This window comes from Dipodomys ordii, unplaced genomic scaffold (assembly GCF_000151885.1).
Source record: "Dipodomys ordii isolate 6190 unplaced genomic scaffold, Dord_2.0 Scaffold20, whole genome shotgun sequence".
NCBI classification, from domain to species: Eukaryota; Metazoa; Chordata; class Mammalia; order Rodentia; family Heteromyidae; genus Dipodomys; species Dipodomys ordii.
The window spans coordinates 409,332-432,426 of record NW_012267236.1 but is presented as its reverse complement, the minus strand read 5'-3'; the positions used below and the strand labels follow the sequence as shown (position 1 = coordinate 432,426).

The window sequence follows — 23,095 nt, the reverse complement described above, 5'->3', positions numbered from 1 at the left end:
AAAAAAAAGAAATATACTCATTTATATATGGACATTCCTAGAACAAACCATTTCAATGTCAAGATTATAGTTTCATTGCAGGTACCCTAGGATAATGGACAAGTACTATGATTTCCTGAACAAAACAGCTTGAAGTAAATGTAAATATATTAATACATGTGAATTCTGAGTATATATTGTATATTTTTTTATTCCCAAAATATACTTAAGTTATAAGACAAGGGTATTAAGAGTTGATAGTTCATAAAGAAGTATTAAATTTCAAATCTGAAAATCCCTTAAAGTACTATTCTGAGTTAATTCAATGCTATACAGCAGATTTCTGATAAAGTTATTCAATAAGTTTATCATGGGCTGGCTATCTTAGTAGGGTAAAATTTAAAACTCTAATAGGTTACCTGGTTGAGAATATTCCAGGATGTATGCAAGAGTGCTACGAATTAGAGCTGTCCATTGTTTTTGAGTTTCCTTGGTTTTGACAATTGAAAGTGTCACAATACTTTTAATCCCTTGAAGAGTGGCACTGACTGGTGGAGGAACTTGATTATCTGCAGATTTTATTGCTGTATCTTTCAAAATTCTTGCAATTAAGAAGAGAATAGTGGGCAGGATTGTCATACATCCTAAAATAAAAAGAAAATAAGATTACTTCATAACTATTTTAGCTCCATATTACTTTCCATTATATAAAAAAATTAAATTTTTTACAACTGATTATGTCTCTCCAACCTCCCATGGAGGTTCACCATGTTGTTCAGGCTTGCCTTAAACTTCTGGGCTCAAGCAATGCCTATAGGCACAGGTCACACTACACCTGGGGATTGTGGTTTAAAATTTTTCTCCTTGTTTTTATACAAAATTCACCTATTACTAATACAACATTTGAAAAAGAATCTAAGAAGTGTGCATTAAGCCCAGGATAGTCCACTTCCATAGAATAATTCTTTGGATACATATCTATAGATAGTTCTTATCTTTGTTAGCTATAATTCCTTTAGATATTCCTAAACATTGGCTATCACTCTCCTCTGTCATTCTTTAATTTTTACATTTTTCTCATGAATGGCAACCAGCTTAGGAAACAAAGAGTCTACAATTCCACCTTATGCCCAGGTGTTGACTTTCAGTGTCTTTCCTATGGCTATAATTCTTCCTCTTCTTTAAACACTATTTGAAAAGACTACCTTAGGTTTTGAATCTTTATAATCTTTAACCTTAACGGGTAAACAAACTCTAAGAGAGACCAGTCTTCTCATTTTACACTTGAGACTTAAGAGGAAAATAAAATCGTAAGTGTTTAAGTGCAATGCAAGTTCATCTTTGTCTACTATAATATAATGCATTTTCAAATACCGATCAATACTTTACCAGCAGGTGAACAAAGAGATGGCAAATCGGACAGAATGGTCACTGTAGCTGCCACCAAACGAGCACTTTCTTCTGAAAGCCGAGTTTTAGTGGCTATGTGACTTGGAGAATCTGACATTTTGGTACTCAGGTGTGGCATATGCCGTACTAAAATGAACATCAGCAGCTCCATAGTTGCAAACACAAGAGACTGTCCAGGAATGAGGCCACCACTGTCACCTCCTTCTCCTAAAACAGTACAGGACTCTTTTTCCATGTCATCTTCATCTTAAGGAAGAGATAATTTGGTGAAAATCCAGAAAAAAATAGTCTATAAACAGCACTGTACATATATTTATGCAACCACTTCACAAGACCTTACAAGTAACTGTCTCACTGATGCTGCATGTCTTTGTCAGCATACTTGTCTGCCTAGCCGGAGTCTTGTGTCTTGACCTGTTCTTCCAAGCAGCAGATAGTTAATTTTTTACTTAGGAATCATTATTATTTTGTTAAGTATGTATTGCATATTGAGAATAATACATGCTAAGTTGAAGAGATAAAATGAATTTTTTCTTCTTTTTTTTTGCTGGTCCTGGGACTTGAAGTCTGGGCACTGTCCCTGAGCCCCTTTTTGCTCAAAGCTAGTACTTACCACTTGGGCCACAGCGCTATTCCAGCTTTTCCTGTGAATAACTGGAAATAAGAGTCTCATGATTTTCCTCCCCTGGCTGGCTTCGAACTGTGATCCTCAGCCTTTTAAGTAGTTAGGATTATAGGTATGAAACACCAGTGTGCCTTGAAATTGACTTTTTTTTTGGTTGTGGGGTGTGAACTCTGGAGCCTGGGCATTATTCCTCAGCTCTTTCAGCTCAAGGCTAGAGCTCTACCACTTGAGCCACAGCGCCACTTCTGGCTTTTTCTTATGTAGTGCTGAGGAATCAAACCCAGGGCCTCATGCATGCAAGGCAAGTACTCTTGGTGGTCCTCTAGTGATAGCAAATCATTTCTAAATCTTCAATGTGTAATTTATTCTTGAGAGCTTGTTTGGAGTTTCTAGCAGAAAGCACAGCTATTTATATATATATATATATATATATATATATATATATATATATATATATCAAGACCCATGTATATATATACATGGGTCTTGATCCAAGACCCATTCCTCTATTGGAAAAGTTGTTCTCTTTGACCAATGGAAGCATGTGGAATGGTGAGGGAGAAAGGGGACACCCACTTTGCCAGCCAAAACAGCCAAATCAACTCTGGCAATCAATTGGGTGACACATGCCACAGCCAGATCATTCTCCCATCCGATATATATATGTATATATATACATGTATATATATACATATTATACATGTATTATATATTTATATCTATATTTTTTTCTTTGCTAGTCCTGGGGCTTGAACTCAGGGCATAGGAGCTATCCTTGAACCATTGTGCTGAAGAATAGTGCTCTACCACTTTGAAGCGTAGCTCTATACCTGGCTTTTGGTAGTTAATTGGAGATAAGAATCTCAGACTTTCTTGCCCAAGCTGGCAGCTTTGAACTGAGGATTCCCAGATCTCAGACTCTTGAGTAACTAGGATCACAGGCATGAGCCATTGGCATCTGGCTTCCAATTATATTCCAGCAGAGTGCCTACTATATGAGCTGCAGAAATGGTAGCTCTTCTTGTTGGCCATGGGGTTGAACTCTGGGCTTGGGCACTGTCCCTGAACTCTTCAGCTCAAGGCAAGCACTCTACCACTTGAGCCACAGCACCACTTCTGGTTTTCTGGTGGTTTATTGGAGATAAGAGTCTCATGGACTTTCCTGCCCGGGCTGGCTTTGAACCTGGCTTTGAACTGCAGTCCTCAGATCTCAGCCTCCTGAGTAGCTATGATTACCAGTGTGAGCCACCAGTGCCTGGCTCCAATTATATTCTTTAAAAACATCCTCGAATTACTATTTAGGAGATTAAAATACAAATAAGAATTACTTCAAGTTAGTGTAATTTCCAGTGCTTACTTAGAGTGTTTTGTTTTTCCTGCAAATAATCTTGAGCAGCTCTCACTATCTGCTGTACCACTCCAGTCACCAACAGCTGTATGGAAGGTGGGTTCCAGGTCAGCAGGAGGCGATGCAAGACACTCAGCAACTCAACACCAATAAGCTATTATAAACCAATACAGATACATTTAATTAATTTTAAATTCAAAAGACAAATGTATAGTATTAAGATGTGAGAAAATATACTGGTAAAAAACACTTTATAACAAAAAGTAATATATAAGACAGTATAAAAACTGACATTATGCAAAATGGTCACATATTATCCTAATAAAATTTCAAAGTCCAAATAGCTGAAGAATTTTATAATTTACATATTTAAATAAGTTTCCTATTCAAAGGTAATCATTCTCTCATTGATAAGAAATATTTGAGCTCATGGTATCCTTTGATAATTTCCCTCCTACTTCTTGAACCATCTCTCCTTATCAAACCTTAGTGTTATTTATCCTTCTATCTTGGCCTTTTTTCTTCTTTATTTACTTTTTTTTTAGCTTAGTATACTTCTATTTCTCTGAAATGATGGAAAAAGCCTCACAACTAGCCTCCACAAGGTTGATATTTTTGTCCTTCTGTATCTATTTTTATTATTTATTTTTTGTGGTGCTGGGAATCAAATATAGGGCCTTGAGCAGTCTGTCTTTCCCTAGCCCTGTGTTCTTCACCCTTAGCCCTCTGCCATTGATTCAATGTTATTATATAGATGATGTACAAGAGGGCCCAAGTTTCAAAGTCAAGTAAAGACTACATTTCTTTTTAGAAAATGTTACCCATTCCCTTGTTCTTTATAAAATTTATTATGCCATTCCTCTATACATTTGTGTGTATGTGTGTGTGTGCATGTGCTCATCCTAGTACCCAGGGTCTGGGCTCTGTCCTTGATCTTTTGTGCTCAAGGTTAGGGCTCTACCACTTGAGGCACAGCTCCAAGTCCAATAGTTACTTGGAGATAAGAGTCTCAAGGACTTTCTTGCCCTGATTGGCTTTGATCTATGATCCTCCAATCTCAATCTCCTGAGTAGCTAGGATTATAGATGTGAGGTGAGTCACTGATACTTGGGCCCTTCTAAACATTTTAAGATCATTTTTTATGCTAAAGTTCAAATTTTTTCACATGCCCTAAAGAAATCTTCATGATTTGGTCTTTACTCAGTTGTCTAGGTTCATCTAACAGCCCCTACCTGTTCTAATATCAGCATGTACTTGTCATGATCTCTTCCACACTCTAGTTTTTGTGTTTGTGTTGATCTTTCTCAGAGGAAACCGTATCCTTTTTGTAAGTCCCAAGACTTGATTAGGTTGGGGTACAGCTCAAGAGGTAGAGGATTTGCATAATGAGCCCAAGGCTCTACATTATAACCGCAGCACTGACATACACATATACATATATGTATACACAAACACGTGTGTGCATGCACACACACTATATATATATATACCATATAAATATACGATATATATATGGTATATATACTTTAATAAGTCATCCTTTACTCTGTTGGTACTTCCCCTCTATTTTCAAGGTATGCTTACACATATAAAACACAGCACAAGTCACACTAATACAGGGGCTAGAAAATAATGCTTGAAATGTGTGACCTTAAAATGTGTCTGAAGTAGAAAAGGCACAGAGTAAAAGCAGATGGGTAAATGATTACAGTAGGAGTCAGCATATTTTCACAATGCTAGAATTATAGGATCCAACTAAAAAAGGTATCTATTTTCCCCATTTTAAACTATTATATTACTAAGCCCCCCAAATAGCTAGCTAGATGCAATAGTATAAATAGTTGAGTTTAAATACTATAGTACCTTTTCAGCCTAAATCTTATTTGTTTTTACTTTTTTTTTTTTTTTTTGCTGGTCATGGGGCCTTATCTCTGGGCCTGGGCACTGTCCCTCAGCTCTTTAGCTCAAGGCTAGCGCTCTATCACTTGAGCCACAGCACCATTTCTGATTTTTTTCTGCTTATGTGGTACTTAGGAATTGAACCCAAGGCCTCATGCATGTAAGGCAAGCACTCTACCACTGAGTCACCTTCCCAGCCCTTAAATCTTATATTAATTTAAAAACAATCCTAAGAATTCATATTCTCCCCTTCCCTCCCCTCCCCTCCCCTCCTTTCTTTTCCTTCTTCTCTGCCTCCCTTCCCTTCATGGGCCTGAACTCAGAGCCTCACAATCTCAATCAGCTTTTTTGTTAATAGCTGGAGCTCTACCACTTAGGCCTGACTTCCAGTCTAAACAGTTTTGCCGGCTAACTGGAAACAGTCTTGTGGACTTTCTTGCCCAGGCTGGTTTTGAACTACGATTCCCCAGACCACAGCCTCCTGAGCAGCTAGGATTGCAGCTGTGAGCTACTAGCACCAGCTCATTTTAATCTGTAGTTTAGTTGAGGCACAGTTAAAGCTACAAGGCTAGGGTGCAAACAAGAGTTAATCAGTAAGTAAACTTTATAATCACATTATATGTTTTATTTTTAGGCAGCATCATATGCCAACTTAGTTTCATATGACAACTCAGTATTTTATCTACTTGTGTTTTACAGGAAAATATACCAAGTGATATCATTTGGTAGAGTGGTATCAAAAGGAAAGGAATTCCTGTTTGTTTCTGTAAATATTCCCTACAAAAGTCAGAAAAGCTCATTAAGCTTTAAGTGAGTATTTGAGCCAGTGCAAAATAAAAATTCACTATATGGTAGGTAATACTTAATCAAACACTTTAAAGTGGCATGATTTATATAATAGCCTTATAAATTACTTTGACACACTATTAGTAGAATTTACCTAAAGGCATCTCTTAAATTTTTAGTTTTATTTGATTACTGATGGCAAAGGTATAACAGTTTATCTCTAATCTAGCTCTGCCTGGACATCTATGAGTCAATATAGTGCTCAGTGAACGTGGTAATCTAAGCTCCTCAGGAGGCAAACATGTGAAGATTGTGATTTGAAACCAGTCCAGGCAAAAAGTTAGTGAGAGCCTATTTGAACAAATAAGCTGAATGCGGAAGAATATGGCTAAAATACTGGCTATGTGGGAGGCAGTGGTAGGAGCCTCATGAGCTGAGGCATATAGAAGTGTAAACCTTTGCTGATAGGGTTTGGACTATGGCTTTGTGGTAGAGTGCTTGCCTTCCATGCATGAAGCCCTGGGTTCAATTCCTCAGTACCACATAAACAGAAAAAGCCAGAAGTGGTGCTGTGGCTCAAGAGGTAGAATGCTAGCCTTGAGCAAAAGAAGCTCAGGGACAGTGCTCAGACCCTGAGTTCAAGCCCCAGGAATGGCAAAAAAAACAAAAAACAAAAAAAGAAACCTTGCTGAAAAATAAAACCAAAAGGGTAAGTGACATGGTTTAAATGGTAGAGTGTTCGGGCATGAGTTAAAACCCCAATACCTTATTAAAAAAAAAGAAAAAAAATCCTTTAATGTTTATTAAATATTATCACTAAATGTTACATATAATACTGTTACTAATATGTAATATTTATTTCCTATGTAATACAATTATCCTAAGGTAATATGAGTGAGACAATGCAAAGCATTATCTATTGTAATTAAACACACTTTACCTGATCTTCTGCAATATGGACTCGTGCATAAGGAGAGTCTAGCAAAGTATGTAGGGCCTGCAGGCATGCTGTAACATGCTCAACAGGCTCCTCAGGTCTAGGGGAACAAAGAAACTGTATACTCACACCTGAAATGCATAAAATAAAAACATGGGTCTTTAACATGAAATACTTTATTAACTTTTATACCCCATTTAATATCTACTTTTAGCTAATTTTTTCAGATTACTGTAATTTGTATTTTTTAATTATTTGGAGTTAAAAATGGTTTCTAAGCAAAGCAGCCAAACTCAACATAAGATTGTAACTTTGCAATTAGATAATATTTTAAATTAAGTATGGGGGGGAGGATTTCGCATGCCATATTAGGATGATTATGAAGATCCACTTTTCTAATTTTAGGACTTTAAAAATTACAGTACATTAAGAATACATTTATGAACATTATATTACTTTTTGCCAAATAGCTGTCAAACAGCTTTGTATAAATTTGAAATTTTAAAATGTCAAGTGATACAAGCTCAGTGGATGTGCTGGGTACAATACAACCTACTCTTAATGAGTACAAGGCTAAGATTTTAAAAGTTTTTCATGTTTTCATTTATCATATCTACTGATGAATTTTTGTTGTTTTGTTTTTGTGGGGCTTGAACTCTGGGCTTGGGCCCTGTCCCTATGCTCTTCAGGTAAAGGCAAGAGCTCTACCACTTGAGCCACAGTGCCACTTCTGGTTTTCTAGTCGTTTACTGGAGATAAGAGTGTCATGGACTTTCTTGCCTGGGCTGGCTTTGAACTGTAACACTCAGATCACAGCCTCCTGAGTAGCTAAGATTATAGGCGTGAGCCACCCATGCCCTGTTGATGAATTTTATAATTACATTTAACAAATTGTGTTCCTTTCACCCCTAGAAAATATGAAATCACTGTTCTTTAGAATATGTAAATTTTTTTTTGGGGGGGTCCGGTCATGGACCTGAACTCTGGGCCAGGGTGCTGTCCCTCAGCTCTTCAGCTCAAGGCTAGCACTCTACCACTTGATCCACAATGCCACTTCTGGCTTTTTTTTCCTGCTTATGTGGTGCTGAGGAATCGAACCCAGGGCCTCATGCATGCAAGGCAAGCACTCTACCACTGAGCCACCTTCCCAGACCATCAGAATATGTAAATTCTTAAATGTTAAAAAAGAAGCACCTAGAAAGCAATAATACATTAGAATTGATTTAAATTAAACTTCTTTTCTTCATAGGACAATCTGTCACATGCCTAGTATAAAGAAAACTTTTTGAATAAAAAATATGCTTATGAGTTTTATCCCGAAAATTATTCAATACTGCCCTATGAGTGAAAATGACAGATATATATTACAGGGGTGAGCTACTGGTGCCCGGCTGAAAGCTATAACTTTTAAGAGTAGTTTTAAATTATTTAACTTTTAGGTAAAAAATCCAGTTAGGCTGGTAGCTCACACCTGTAATCCTAGCTACTCAGGAGGCTGAGATCTGAGGATCATGGTTCAAAGCCAGACCGGGCAGGAAAGTCTGTGAGATTCTGATCTCCAATAAACCACTCGAAAATCAGAAGCGGCACTGTGGCTCAAGTGGTAGAGTACTCACCTTGAGCTGAAGAGCTGAGGGACAGGGCCCAGGAGTTCAAGCCCCACAACAGACCAAAAAAACAACAACAACAAAAAATCCAGTTAACTGTAAATTGAGCAGAAAAATCCTTTGGTTATTCTGAGTTATGCTATACAAAATTTTTCCCTTGCATTAAAATTAAAGATAGGAATCTTCAGAAGTAACTTATCTTGTTTGTTTGTTTTTTTTGTCAGTCGTGGGGCATGAACTCTGGGCCCAGGTGCTATCCCTATGCAATTCAGCTCAAACATAACACTCTACCACTTGAGCCACAGCACCACTTCTGGTTTTCTGGTGGTCAATTGGAGATAAGGGTCTCATGGACTTTCCTGCCCAGGCTGGCTTTGAATCCTAATCCTAAAATCTCAGCCTCCTGAGTAGCTAAGATTTAACGCATGAGCCATTAGTGCCTGGCCAGAAATAACATTCCTTGAAACACATTCATATATCACCTTACCTAAAATCAGATGCATTCTGTCTTTGTTAATTTCTGGCAAGGATTTAGCACTTGTCATCGCTCCTGAGGCCTGGTTTAAATTAACAGTTGTAGGACGTTTTTGTAAACCAGACACCGAGGCTTCGGTGGACTCTGAACATGTAAAGCCTGTGCTATTTAGCCAAAGTGCCACTGCATGCAGGATTGGGGCCCAGGAATTCCGGTAGTGAAGTCTAGCTGTATCAATTGTCTCAGGAGTATAAAATGCTCCACCTGTGAAACAATCAAATCAATTAATGTATTTTCTATTATAAGTGTTCCTCAATTATAAGCAATTAAATCTATCTTGTTCTTGTTTTTTTGTTTGTTCTTTTTTGGGTCCGTTCATGGGGCCTGAACTCTGGGCTTGGGCGCTGTCCCTCAGCTCTTCAGCTCAAGGCTAGCGCTCTACCACTTGAGCCACTATCTTGTTCTTAACGAAAAGAAATGTGGCCAAAGAACTTCTTCCTAAACCAATCACTTTACACAGCTGTTGAACTGAAATGCCTTTGTCTCTCCCTTACTGATGCTAGCTCAGCCTTTACATAGCTAGTGCCACTAAGTATACTTACCTTTACCTTTGCTGTTGTCCCTCTTTGTCACCTCTCTTCTTACCATGATCAAGACTCTGTATTGATCTGCTTTGGTATTCTCCCCCCCCCCATCCTATTTCTACTACCAACATTCAGGATTTCCTCCTCTCTCTTTGCTGTTGGATTGGATTAAGGAAGGAGAATAAGAGAGAATTCCATCATTGTTATTAATAACTGATAAAAAGAAATGAGTTCTTTGAACATAAACTAATACCTTTACTAAACAGGAAAAATGTTCATTATGATATCAAAATGAAATCTAAAAGTACAATTTGGCAATGATTTGAGAAATACAATTCATAGCTAGATTAGGATTTATATTAAATACAATGACCAATATACAGCAGTTACTATTTTATCATGATTATATATACTGACTATGGAGAACTCCATAGTTAAGAATACCCTCAGCTATTACTATAAGCATGCTAACATTTTTGCTTTAATGGAAAATTTTCTGCTATACTATGCTGAATTGACAAATTCAGTATGTAGGATTGCCTCTAAATGAAACAGTCAAGTTTAAGTCCAAAAAATTGTTATTATCAATGCTAGCCCAAATCCTTTGCTGTTGTTGTTTAATTATTACTTTGAACTCAATAAAAGCAAAACCCTGATTGATTATAATACTTACCATCTGGGGGGAGCTGACTAGAAAATTCAGCTGGTAAAGTCAAAAGTGCATAGTCTTTCAATGCCGCCAACCAAAGGCGGCTGAGTGTTGGCAGTTCAGGTTGTACCAAGGTTATTAAACTGTCCGGTGGCAGCTCATCTATGGTACCATAGTCATCATCCTCATCATCAGTACTTTTAATAGCTCTTTTGGGTTTTGACTCTGCTTCTTTTTTAATATTCATAGCAACTACATACACCTAATAAGATATTTAAGAGGTGAAAATAACAAGGCATGAGATAAAAATGAGATCACTTAATTGTATTAATGATACAGCTGAATTATAAAAGGCAATCCTGTACAGATACTAAAAAGTAAGCAACCTTATAAATTACTAAAAATGACAGAAGAGTACTTCTATTGGTTTCAGAAACCTTTTTTTTTTTTTACCCATCTGACGGTGACTATTCCTCTCAGCATGTTTCTTGAGTAGGTTTCTCTGAGTTGTCCTGGCTTTCTGTGTTCCATTTACAAAGGCTCCTTATTTTTCTCAATAGATAACTTCCTGTCTACTGTGTCCACTTTCCTAGACTTACTAGACACAGACAGCATTCAAAGAAAAAGGCTGAGAAAAGGGAGGTGCCTAGAGGGGATTCTATAAATATCTTCCTAAACCCTTAAATGATATTTTGTGACCTAGCAATTACAACAGATAGCTGAGAATATAACTTACTAGTCACATGTATCATTTGTATCCTTTCTCTTTAGTTTTTGAACCAAAGCAACATATAATAGCAACCTACCTAAAACATAACTTTGGAGACAGAGTCTCACTATGTAACACAGTTGTCTTTGAACTAGTCAGCTGACACTGTGCTTGAACTGAAAATACTGCCCTTCCACCTAAACTGGGATTTCAAGTACAAACGTGTTGCCGTACCCAGTCCTCTAGTGAATAATTTTAAAGACTGTTCTTTGTTCAGACTGAATCAGAACTGATAAAACAAGGACAAATAATCACAGTTTTTGCTGTCCATGAACTCAGACTAACACAAAACAGGGGAGTGAGAAAAATGCTGAGAAAGAAACTTGAAAATTTGTTTCCAAGCTTAGTCTGGAGTTGTAGGCCTACAATCCTAGTATTTGGGAAGTTAAGGCAGGAAGACCATGAGCTTGAGGTCAGCATAGGCCACATAAGCAGGATCCTGTCTTAAAACAACAGAAATTGTAACTTTGTTTTTAATGATTTTCCCTACATACTCCAATGCTAGGAACAGTGTCTGGCACCAACTGAACACAGGAGGGTTTCCAAAGTGAATGAATGAATGAATCTTGAGGAACACCAATCATGGACAGATTTGAACCTTGAGAGTATGAGAAAGGCAAGGTAGAGTTTTTAAGAACAAAAGTTTACTAGATCACAGTAAAGATGGAAAGAGGAATTGAAGGCAGAGGAAACAGCAAGTACAAGAGCACAAAAATAGGAAACTGCACACAGCATTTTAAGTAAGCTCCAAGTTTTTAGTTCAGCCTGAGCACATGATGTGAAGCAGTTGAAGATATTACTTGGTGAGCAATGGACAAAGGGGGGGTGTCACTGAAGAAATTCAATGTCACATATATGTATTTAAAACTTTTTTTTGCCAGTCCTGGGACTTGAACTCAGGACCTGGGATTTGTCCCTGAGGCCTCTCTGTTCTCAAGGCTAAGCTCTACTACTTGAGCCACAGCACCTCTTCCAGCTTTTTCTGAGTAGCTTTTATTGGAGATTAAGAGTTTCATAGCCTTTCCTGCCCAGACTTTTGTTTCTTTTTTTTGTTTCTTTTTTTTTTTTTTGGTCGGCCATGGGGCTTGAACTCTGGGCCTGGGCGCTGTCCCTCAGCTCTTCAGCTCAAGGCGAGCGCTCTACCACTTCAGCTACAGCGCCACTTCCCTGCCCAGACTTTTGAAAGGTGATCCTCAGATCTCAGGCTCCTGAGTAACTAGGATTACAGGCCTGAGCCAATGGCACCTGACAAAACTTACTATTTTAATAATTATGTTAGAAAAAAAAATTGTCAAAGAAGAGTAAAAAAGGACTGAAAATCCAAATTCCCATGCTTGCATTCTGTTGGTACTACTTTTGCTGTATGGAGATTTTTTTTTTCCATTCCTGGGACTTGAACTCAGTCTGAGTGCTGCCCTTCAGCTTTTGTGCTCAAGGCTAGTGCTCTACCACTTCAGCCACAGAACTACTTCTGGCTTTTTCTGAGTAGTTTTTCTTGGAGATAAGAATCTTACACACTTTCCTTTCCAGGCTGGCTTTAAATCTGATCCTCAGATCTCAGCCTCCTTAGTAGCTAGGATTACATGCATGCACCACTGGTGCCAGGTTAAGAGCTTTTTTGCTTAAGGCTCTACCACTTTGAGCCGCAACTCTACTTCTGGTTTTTTACATAGTTAATTGGAGATAAATGTTTCATGGGCTTTCATACTTGTGCTGGCTTCTAACTATGATCCTCAGATCTCAGCCTCCTAAGTAGGTGTGAGCCACTGGTGCCCAGCTAGATTTTATTTTATAAATGAATCAAGGTCTTACTATATTGCTCAGGCTGGCTTCAAACTCATGGATTCAAGCAATCCTCCTGCTTCATCCTAAGTAGCTGGTACTTCAAAGGTATCACACCAATACTAAGTCAAGCACAGATGTTTATATCATCAAGACATAACTGTAAAGCTGAGCACTGATGGCTGACTCTGATAATCTTACTCAGGAGGCTGAAATCTGAAGGATCATGATTCAAAGTTGGCTTAAGCAGAAAAGTTCACAGCATTCCATCCCCAATAACTGGCAAAAAGCAAAGCTAAAAGGCATGGTTCAAGTCGTAGAGCAATAGTCAAGAGCAAGCGCAAGTCAAACAAGCAGGAGGCCATGAGTTCAAGCCTCAGTATAGCAAAACAAAAAAAAATGGTGTTAATTCAAAACTATTAATGAAGTTAAATAAGAATTAGTTATTGCGTGAGGTTTGAGGAAAAGGAACTAGTTAAGGCATATGTACAAACCAAAGTTCTAAAAACAGGAGGCAGGGCTGGGAAGGTGGCTCAGTGGTAGAGCGCTTGCCTTGCATGCTCAAGGCCCTGGGTTCGATTCCTCAGCACCACATAAGCAAAAAAAGAAAAAAGTCGGAAATAGCGCTCTGGCTCTAGTGGTAGAGTGCTAGCCTTGAGCTGAAGAGCTGAGGGACAGCGCCCAGGCCCAGAGTTCAGGCCCCACGACCAGACCCCCCAAAAAAATATATATAAATAAAAATAAAAACAGGAGGCAGTACCATTCATAAGGGTTCACAAATGGTACACCCTAAAGATCCAATGTTTTCTGGGGCCTCTCACTTAGTATTTAATGCCTTTTATACTGATCTATGCCAAACTTCCTTGTAAGTGAATTTAGCACATTATAGGAGTAAAGAACCAGTTCATTGCCAGGCACTAGTGGCTCATGCCTATAATCCTAGCTACCCAGGAGGCTGAGATCTGAGGTTCATGATTCAAAGCCAGCCTGGGCAGGAAAGTCCAAGAGACTCTTATCTCCAATTAGCCACCAGAAAACCAGAAATGGCACTGTGGCTCAAGTGGTAGAGCACTCATTTTGAGCAGAAGAGCTCAGGGACAGTGCCCAGGCCCAGAGTTAAAGCCCCATGACCAACAACAACAAAAAAATAAACAACAAGCTAATTGAAAAATGTCTTATATAATCGTGAAAACACATCTTAGTCTCTACATTTGGGAATATTAATTAGGAATGCTGGGGGACTAAGGATAACTATGAAATTGTTTTTTTTTTGTTTTTAACAAAAACTAAGTCAGCTACAGAGAAAAAAATGAGGAGTAAATTTCAATCTAAAATGCAGGTATTAAGAAAGAGATACTCTATTTGAAAGACAGCTTGCTCTTAGTGTAAAATTTAGAGAAAATTAAGTTCTAAGGTAGCTTATTGAGCTCTACATTTTTCTTTTCTTCCTGTGAAGAAAAGAAACTCAAGCCCCAGCAATTGTTTATCTAAACTATATCATCTGCCTACTGCACGCCAACAATTGCTATTCAGTGGTCAGAGGCTGCTGATACTAGGTAAACAGGGAAGTAAGGATGGGCTGGGCTGGCAAAGGAGGAATCAGTTACTTCAAATACAGGAGGGCAAATGATAAGAATTCAAAAGCAAGTGGTAGAATTCCTTCTGCTAGTTATATATTAAACAACATATGTGACTATGAAAATGAAAGAGGTAAAACCAGGTATTAAAAATAATTTGGCTGGGCATGGTGGTGCATGACCATATTCCTAGCACTTGGGAGACATAGGTAGGAGTAGAATCTAAGGCTTTTCTAGATTATGTAGTATAACGATATCTCAAAAAAACATAATAATCCAACAATCAAAACTCTTGCAGCCGATAAGTCAAGCTGGCCAGTCTCCTGAAATGTAATCAAATGAAAGAGTAATAGCATAACTTATTTTCTATTATTCATAATTTGGCTTTTCTTTGCCTAATTTCCTTATATGAAGTAAGGAGAGTCCTTCCTCAAAAAGTTTAAGAGAAAAAAAACAAAAAGAACACAAAAATATGATCAACAGATTTTCAAAAAGTCAAGGGTCAGCTTTTAAAAACCAAACATAATTTATCAATAGGAAAAGGGTAATGATTTTTTTTTTATTGACAAGAGAGGCATGCTTACCTCTGCCCACGCTTTGAGAACAGCTAGTTTTTCCATGGTTGTGGCACTCTCTCGGTATAGTTGGCTGGAAGAACCTTTTCCAGCCTGAACTTTATCCAGAGAAGAAACAAGCAGATTATGTACTCGACGGAGATCATTGAGATCACTGACAACTCCACTGCCAATCCATGTGCTGCATACCTAGCCAGGGAAAACATGTTTGAATTTTTATAAAAGAAACTAACATTTCATGGAAGAGAATGTAATAAATATTGTTCTCTTTCCTGAGGGAAAATATCAAAACAGAACAAAAAAAATCTACCCAATGCTATCTTTACATTATTTTTTATGACAAACCAATAGTAAGCATAGATTTTATTGTACTCCTATGAAGAAAGTAAAGTAGTATTTATTTAGTGTTTCCACTGATTAATAAAAATTTTAACAGAACTGGTTTTCTACCCAACATAGTTAAGTCTTAAATAATACTTCAACAAAATGTCTATTTACCACAGGCAAAAGGTTATGCAAGCTATTGAGTTTTTTGTTTTAAAGAAAGTGCAGATTGAGCCGGGCGCTGGTGGCTCACGCCTGTAATCCTAGCTACTCAGGAGGCTGAGATCTGAGGATCGCAGTTCAAAGCCAGCCCGGGCAAGAAAGACCGTGAGACTCCTATCTCCAATAAACCACCAGAAAAAAAAAAACCGGAAGTGGCGCTGTAGCTCAAGTGGTAGAGCGCTCACCTTGAGCTGAAGAGCTGAGGGACAGGGCCTAGGCCCAGAGTTCAAGCCCCACGGCCGACAAAAAAAAAAAAAAGAAAGAAAGTGCAGATTGAATGAATGTATGAGAATATTTTATGACTGTGACATGACAAAGAAAGAGCAGAGAGAAAAAAATAGAAATTTTTAGGAATCAGGATGATTTGTATATACAGACACAAGGGAGTTTATAGGTGGAAGAAATGGTGATTAGGAAAGTAAGTTGTTATCAGATATATAAACTTTGTATTTCACATAAACTGAGTTCAGATTTCATTCTGATCTTGAAAGCAAAAAAAAATTCACAGGATCTAAAATCCAATGAGACATATCTAGGGATAGGGCAAGGTTGATGCAAAATGTGAAGAATCAATGACTGTCAGCTTTCGACTGTCAAAGCTTTGAATGTGGATGAATGGAAGCAGTGACACTACTGTGTAAAAAATCTAATTCAGGAAAATGGGAAAGTTTAATGGAGACAATAAGTTACCATGATTTTGGTTCCAAATGTTTTTACAGGCTGAGTTCTAAATGCCACTAAAAAAATGTGTGGATAGACATTCAGCAGGCAGTTGGAAATTTGGGTCTGGATTTTAGAAACAAGTTCAAGGGTAAATAAATAAACTTAGGAATTTCCACACAAAGACAATAACTAATGTACTACTACTGGGTAAATATTCTTAAGATAGGAGTCTCTTAAAAAAATTAAGATAGCAGTCTCTTTTTAAACCTTTTAAAAGCCAAAGCATAGGGAAATGGTTATATTTAAGGGACAACTGGAACAAGCATAAACAGAGAAACTGAAACCCCTAAAGCAAAGGAAAATCAGGCAAGCACAGTGATATTAGACCCAGGCAAGAATTTCACGTGGGAAGACATTGAGTTTCTGATAAAGTCAGTTAGGTCAAGAGTGATTACAAGTCCTTACTTTCTTATCTGAAATCCGTAGGTCAAGATATGTCTCCCAATTTTGGGTAAAAGGTAACAGGGTACATGAGCCTCACTAGGGAATATACTTAAAAAGTCACATGGTGGGATCACCTAATAATTAACACATTGGTATTTTGCAAAGAGATATATAAGGAATTATCCTCAGAGACATTAATCAATACTGTAATCCGACTTCAGGAGCCAATGAGAACAAGACTTCTCAGATCTTATTGTGAAATCAAAAAGCTTTTGGCTTTCAAAAAATTGCTAATGGACTTCAATACTTAAAACTTTAAAAAAGAAGTCAAGAATAAGTATTCACACAATTTTATTATCTCACAATTTCGTGTGCGTGCACACGTGCGTGTACGTGCATCTGCATGTACATGCCAATCCCAAAGCTTGAACTCTGGGCCTGGGCACTGTCTCTGAGCTTTTTTTTCTCAAGGCTGACAATCAAGCCACAGCTTCATTTCCAACTTTTTGTGGTTAACTGGAGATTTAATGCAATACTCAGACCTCAGCTTTCTGAGTAGCTAGGATTGCTAGTACTCAGCCTAAAGTATTCACAATTACATTTAATAAAATAAAGACACAAACTATATTAAGGACAAACCATTGGCAAAATAAAACATTAGTCAATATATGCCGAAAATATAGTGAAATTCAAGATGAAATATCAAATATGACTATGAAAAGAAAGAACTGTGATTCTTGTGTGTGTGTGTGTGTGTGTGTGTGTGTGTCCCCGTCCGTTGTGGGGCTTGAACTCTGGGCTTGGGAGCTGTCCCTGTGCTCTTCAGCTCGAGGCTAGCGCTCTACCATTTGAGCCACAGCACCACTTCCGGTTTTCTGGTGGTTTATTGGAGATAGAGTTTCACAGACTTTCCTACCCAGGCTGGCTTTGAACTGCGATCCTCAGATCTCAGCCTCCTCAGTAGCTAGGATTACATGCATGAGCCACCGGCGCCCTGCTAGAACTGTGATTCTTATGGAAATTAAAATTAATCTACTGAACAGTTTGATAATATTTCTGTGAAATTTGGTAGAAACATAACTAAATTTGAGAACAGTTGTATAGATTCTGAACTTGGCATTAAGCTAATCTTTCAAAAATATTAAGTACTTTCTCTGCTTTAAAGAAATTTTTAACTAGAAATTGCAGATAGTGCAATCCAGACTTGGTATATGAAAAAAGACAGTGTAACACTAAATCAGCAAAATTATATCCAGAGAAATGATCTTTGCCTTCCACCAAAGGGTTAGCAAAATGCATAAATTTTAACTTGAAATGAAATATTTAAGAATGTACTGTTTGATTCTGATCTTATTTTAAATTATTTTTTGCTAACCCATTGATTACTGTTTCTAGTTACACTATATTTGAAGATCTATAAGAAGAATTACTTTCTATATGGAAGAAATAGTTGTACTGTCATAGAATTCTCATAGAATTCACAAACTTTATAGACCAAGATAATGACAATTTGCCTTGTGAAGGTTAAAATGTGTTTGTGACTTTAACTAAGTTGTCACTATCCTATAATACGGTGAAATTTTTGAAATTTATGTAATCAATCTCAATAAAAATTATTTTTAAAAATAAGAATTACTTTGATTTTAAGTTGTTTGAAGGTGACATTTATGACCACAAACAAGCTGGGATACCTTGTAAGGCAATTCCTTCTTGCCCTAAAGCAACCCACTGCCCCATCTGCCTTGCATAACAGGAGTAGAAGTCATAATTTGTGTGTGTGTGCGCGTGCGCACACGTGTGCACGCGCACACACACACGCCAGTCCTGGGCTTGCTTAGGGCCTGGGCACTGTCCCTGAACTCTTTTGCTCAAGGCTCTATCACTTGTGCCACAGCTTCATTTCTGGAAGATAAGAGTCTCATAGACTTTCTTGACCCAGCTGGCTTCAAGCTGAGATCCTCAGATTTCAGCCTCCTGAATAGCTAGGATTAATTACAGACGTGAGCCACTCAGTTTCTGGTAGAAGGTCATAAATTTAAACCTGCCACTAGGAAAGAAGTTTCTGTAGAAAAAGCAGCTAGCACCACACAATAAATACAAATTTTAAGGAAAACTGAATGACAGAAAATTTTCATACTACTAATGTATAAGATGAAATTCTAGGGGCTGGGAAGGTGGCTCAGTGGTAGAGCGCTTGCCTTGCATGCATGAGGCCCTGAGTTCGATTCCTCAGCACCACATAAGCCAAAAAAGCCAGAAGTGGTACTGTGGCTCAAGTGGTAGAGAGCTAGCCTTGAGATGAAGAGCTGAGGGACAGAGCCCAGGCCCAGAGTTCAGGCCCCACAACTGAAAAAAAAAACAAAAAAAATTACCTCACCAAGATGAAATTCTAATAATAAGTAACTTTGTAGGAGATTTTGTCTGCTTAAAGACTACGCAGTGAAAACATCATCATGTTATTTAGAGGACTGATTTTTTTTTTTGGTGTGTATGTGGGGGGGGGGGACCAGTTGTGGGGCCTGAACTCTAGGCCTGGCCGCTGTTGCTCAGCTCTTCAGCTCAAGGCTAGCGTGTTCTACCACTTGAGCCACAGTGCCACTTCCAGCTTTTTTCTTTACTAATTAGCTTCAAAACCAAAAGCACTCCGACATTGCTCCTGATAACCATACTCAGCTTAATTTTTCCTTCCTTTTCTCTAATTCTGGGCAACCACTAATCTGTCCATCTCTAGAATTTCAAAAATGTGATATGAATGGATTCCATTCAGTATAAACTCTCAGGAGGCTGACTCTCTTCTTTCTTGAAGAGAAATCCTAAGATATCAAAAAATCTATAGAAAACAACAGAAAGCCTCTTACCTGGCAAGCTTTTGCTATTATATCTGATGGAGTATCTTGTGAAAATGCTGGTCTTAGAGCAGCTCCCACCTACAATAATAAATGAAGCACTTTGTTTGTAGAGGTAAGTAGAAAGCACAAAGCCTCTGTGTCAGGGGAGATGAGAACACACAACACTCACTTGCCCCTTCTCTCTTACCTATTTTTACTTCTAAGAAATTCAACTATACCACTTGTCTTTGCTTTCTAGGTTATAATGTCAGATATATAGGAATCCTACATCTTGCTTACATTTCTCTTGTTTTTGTTTAATAGTAAACAGGATAGTCTTACAGTCACAGGTTGCCAGAGATAACTAAAAATAGCTATTTTGTTAAGGATATCCCTTCCAACATCTACATTTTCATTTTTGTTTATTTTAATTAGTATATGTTAACTGTACAAAGGAGTTTGGCTATAATATTTCCATGCATACATGTAATATACTTTGATCAAATTTAACCCTTCTTACTCTTTCTTATATCCCATTTTTTTTTTACAATTTTCAGGGAATTCTATATTCTATTTTCATGTGTATAAAGTACTTTATCTAAAAATGTTTCTAATGTCATTTATATATTTTATGGATAAATCTCACATATACAAACTCATTACTTAAATGAAAAGACCTTCAAGATAACTTCATTTCTAATAAAGATATGCTTTAAAAAGATGCTAAAATGTGTTAACTTAGGTATTACTGTCATATAAATAACAGATATAAACTTAAGTTTTAAATAAGCTAATGTCAGTCATAAATTGTAAGATATATATGAGGTTTACTATGTATGAACTGAATAAAGAAACTAAATATGGCCATCTCATAAGTGGGTATTCCTGTTCTTATACCTAGTCACTAAGGCATATTATTCATTATCTGACTTATATAATGGTAACCCCTCTGTACATCAACTTTATAATAAAAAATAAACTTATTCAAAAAACAGTAATGTGGAAATGATCAAAAGTCCATCTCTATGATTAAAGACACATGGTAACTAAACACAATAGATGAGCTGGTACTAGAGGAGAAAAAAATAGTATGAAAGATCTTTGGGTTCACGAAAAACAAAACTGGAATAGATTTAATAAAAATAATAAACATTTCCTGAGGTTAATAACTGTTCTTTGGTAATGTAAGACAATGTTCCAATGTTCTTGTTCTCTGGAATACAAATCAGCATTCAAGGACAAAAGTACATGATTTAAAATTTTTAGAAAACAATTGTACAGATGTAGAAAGAGTAAGGAAAAAGAAGAGAAAGGACAGAACCAACAATCAAGCAATACAAAATCAATTGGTAAATAGGAATAAAAGGTATAAAATAACTTTTGATTATTCATGCATGTTTTGTATAAATTTGAAATGATTTCTAAAGAAAGGCTTAAAAAAACCCCATCATTCTATGTAGGATTAAACAACTGCAAACAGGTTTTCTACATAGGGTCAGGCTATAGGCTCAGAATTCCTCACCTATTACTTGTGATAGAAAAGCAATAGATTATATATTATTCACATAGATCATTTTGTGTGTATGAGCTGAGGGACAAGATCAGCTGGAACCAGATTTTGGCATAATCTCACAGAAGAATGATGCTATTTTATCTGTTAATGTAATGTTTGTGTACTTTCAGAAACACTTATCCTCCACCATTGCTAAGTCTAATTTATTACACCACAGGAAAAACATCTGGAAAAAATAGTCTATCCTTTAGAATAAAATACAATAAAAATCTTTTGAAAGTATCAAATTATTTTAGTAATACCCTTGTGTTGCTATAAGTCAGCTTATCCTTCAGTACACAGGGGAAATTGCTTTTTTATTTCGAAAGCTGCTTATCAAGCCTTGTCATATAAAAATAATGGCTGTAAGCCCACAACATGCCTTTGAATGTTCCTTTTATCTTTTGAGTGGCACAACTAAATATCTAAACACAGGGCAAGACTTTCTATTCTAGTTGTATCACTAATACTCTGTCACAGCTTAAAAATAGTGACAACAGGTTGACACTCTTCTTTAACTGTGGGTTGAATGGAACTATGAAGCACATTTTGGAAGTAATGGTATGTTTTTTACACAAAAAAAGAGATTACAGTTCCAAATATATCACTTCAGGGAGTCTTCACTCCTTTTACAGTCCCTCAAAAGATCAATTTCAAGTTTATAAGTAAGTACAAATCTCACATTAGCTTGATACTGCTCCAGAATCACATGACCTGGAAATTCTGGTTCAGGCACAGATGCAAATTTCTTGATAATGTCTTCAAGAGCTTGGAGTCCAGCCATCCGCAGCTGGTTGCTGTGATCAGTTGCAGCCATGAATGCCATTCGAATAAGGTCAGAGAGATGAAGTACCAAGAGGTCATCTAAAAATAAAAATGAAATGCAAAAAAGACTATACAAAAAAATTAGTACAACGCAAACATGAAATAAATTCCTGATAAAAGCATTTGTAAGTCCGGTGCCAGTGGCTCACGCCTGTAATCCTAGCTACTTAGGAGGCTGAGATCTAAGGATCAATGTTCAAAGCCAGTCCAGGCAGGAAAGCCCCGAGACTCTTTTTTTTTTCTTTCTTGCTATTGTTTTTAATGTACTTATAATGCAATATGAGATTCTTTTGTTTCTTTTGTATGTTCTTCCCCTACAGTATAACCCCTGTTCTCACTGTATTTGACTCCGGTGCCCTGCATCTTGTATATACATTTTTTTTTTCTAATTTGGGAAGGGGAAGGGATAAAACAAAATGCTGAAATATGGATACAGATTGACCCATTGTAACAATGAGATGTACAAGACACTATGTTGAGGGGCTGGGAAGATGGCTCAGTGGTAGAGCGCTTGCCTTGCATGCCTGAGGCCCTGGGTTCGATTCCTCAGCACCATATAAGCAAAAAAAAGAAAAAAGCCGGAAGTGGCACTGTGGCTCAAGTGGTAGAGCGCTAGTCTTGGGCTGAAGAGCTGAGCGCCCAGGCCCAGAGTTCAGGCCCCATGACCGGACCCAAAAAAAAGACACTATGTTGAAAATGAACTTTACAATTTTGGGGAGGGGAGGGAGGAGTTGGGGAGGTGGGGAAGGAAGGGATGGCGGGGGAAAAACAAAGGAGGTCACAATGCTCAATGGGAAATGTACTCATTACCCAATTCATGTAACTGTAAGCCCTCTGTACAGTGTTTTTACAAATATATATATATATAATGTTCTTGAATCCAGATTGAGATACTTAGACTCTGAATGACAGGGGAGGACTTTGCTTTTTTGCCAATAGGCAGTAGAATGGCTAGTGTGTGTCTTTGAGTAATGAAGAGTTAATTTGCCTGGTGCCAATGGTATCTTGTGCCTGTAATCCTAGCTACTTAGGGTGGCTGAGATCTGAAGATCACAGTTTAAAGCCAGCTAGTCCCGAGACTCTTATCTCCAATAAGCCACCAGAAAACCAGAAGTGGCACTATGGCTCAAGTGGTAGAGTGTTAGTCAAGAGCTGAAGGACGGCACCCAGGCCCAGAGGTCAAGCCCCATGACCTTTAAAAAAAAAGGCATTTATAACCCACAAATTTCATATTG

General features: G+C 37.5%; 1 protein-coding gene across 1 annotated transcript in view; it reads right to left on the bottom strand.

The window, feature by feature from the left end:
* Nucleotides 1-23,095, bottom strand: part of Heatr5b (HEAT repeat containing 5B) — a 74,317-nt gene that overhangs the window by 7,643 nt on the left and 43,579 nt on the right. Inside the window, exons 24-32 of the mRNA XM_013013520.1 lie at nt 21,718-21,899; nt 19,514-19,582; nt 15,012-15,191; nt 10,324-10,561; nt 9,079-9,330; nt 6,988-7,115; nt 3,372-3,516; nt 1,369-1,635; nt 399-623 (exon numbers count right to left, since the gene is read on the bottom strand). Of these exons, the coding sequence (XP_012868974.1) occupies nt 399-623; nt 1,369-1,635; nt 3,372-3,516; nt 6,988-7,115; nt 9,079-9,330; nt 10,324-10,561; nt 15,012-15,191; nt 19,514-19,582; nt 21,718-21,899 (1,686 nt within the window). The remainder of the gene's footprint in view (nt 1-398; nt 624-1,368; nt 1,636-3,371; nt 3,517-6,987; nt 7,116-9,078; nt 9,331-10,323; nt 10,562-15,011; nt 15,192-19,513; nt 19,583-21,717; nt 21,900-23,095) is intronic.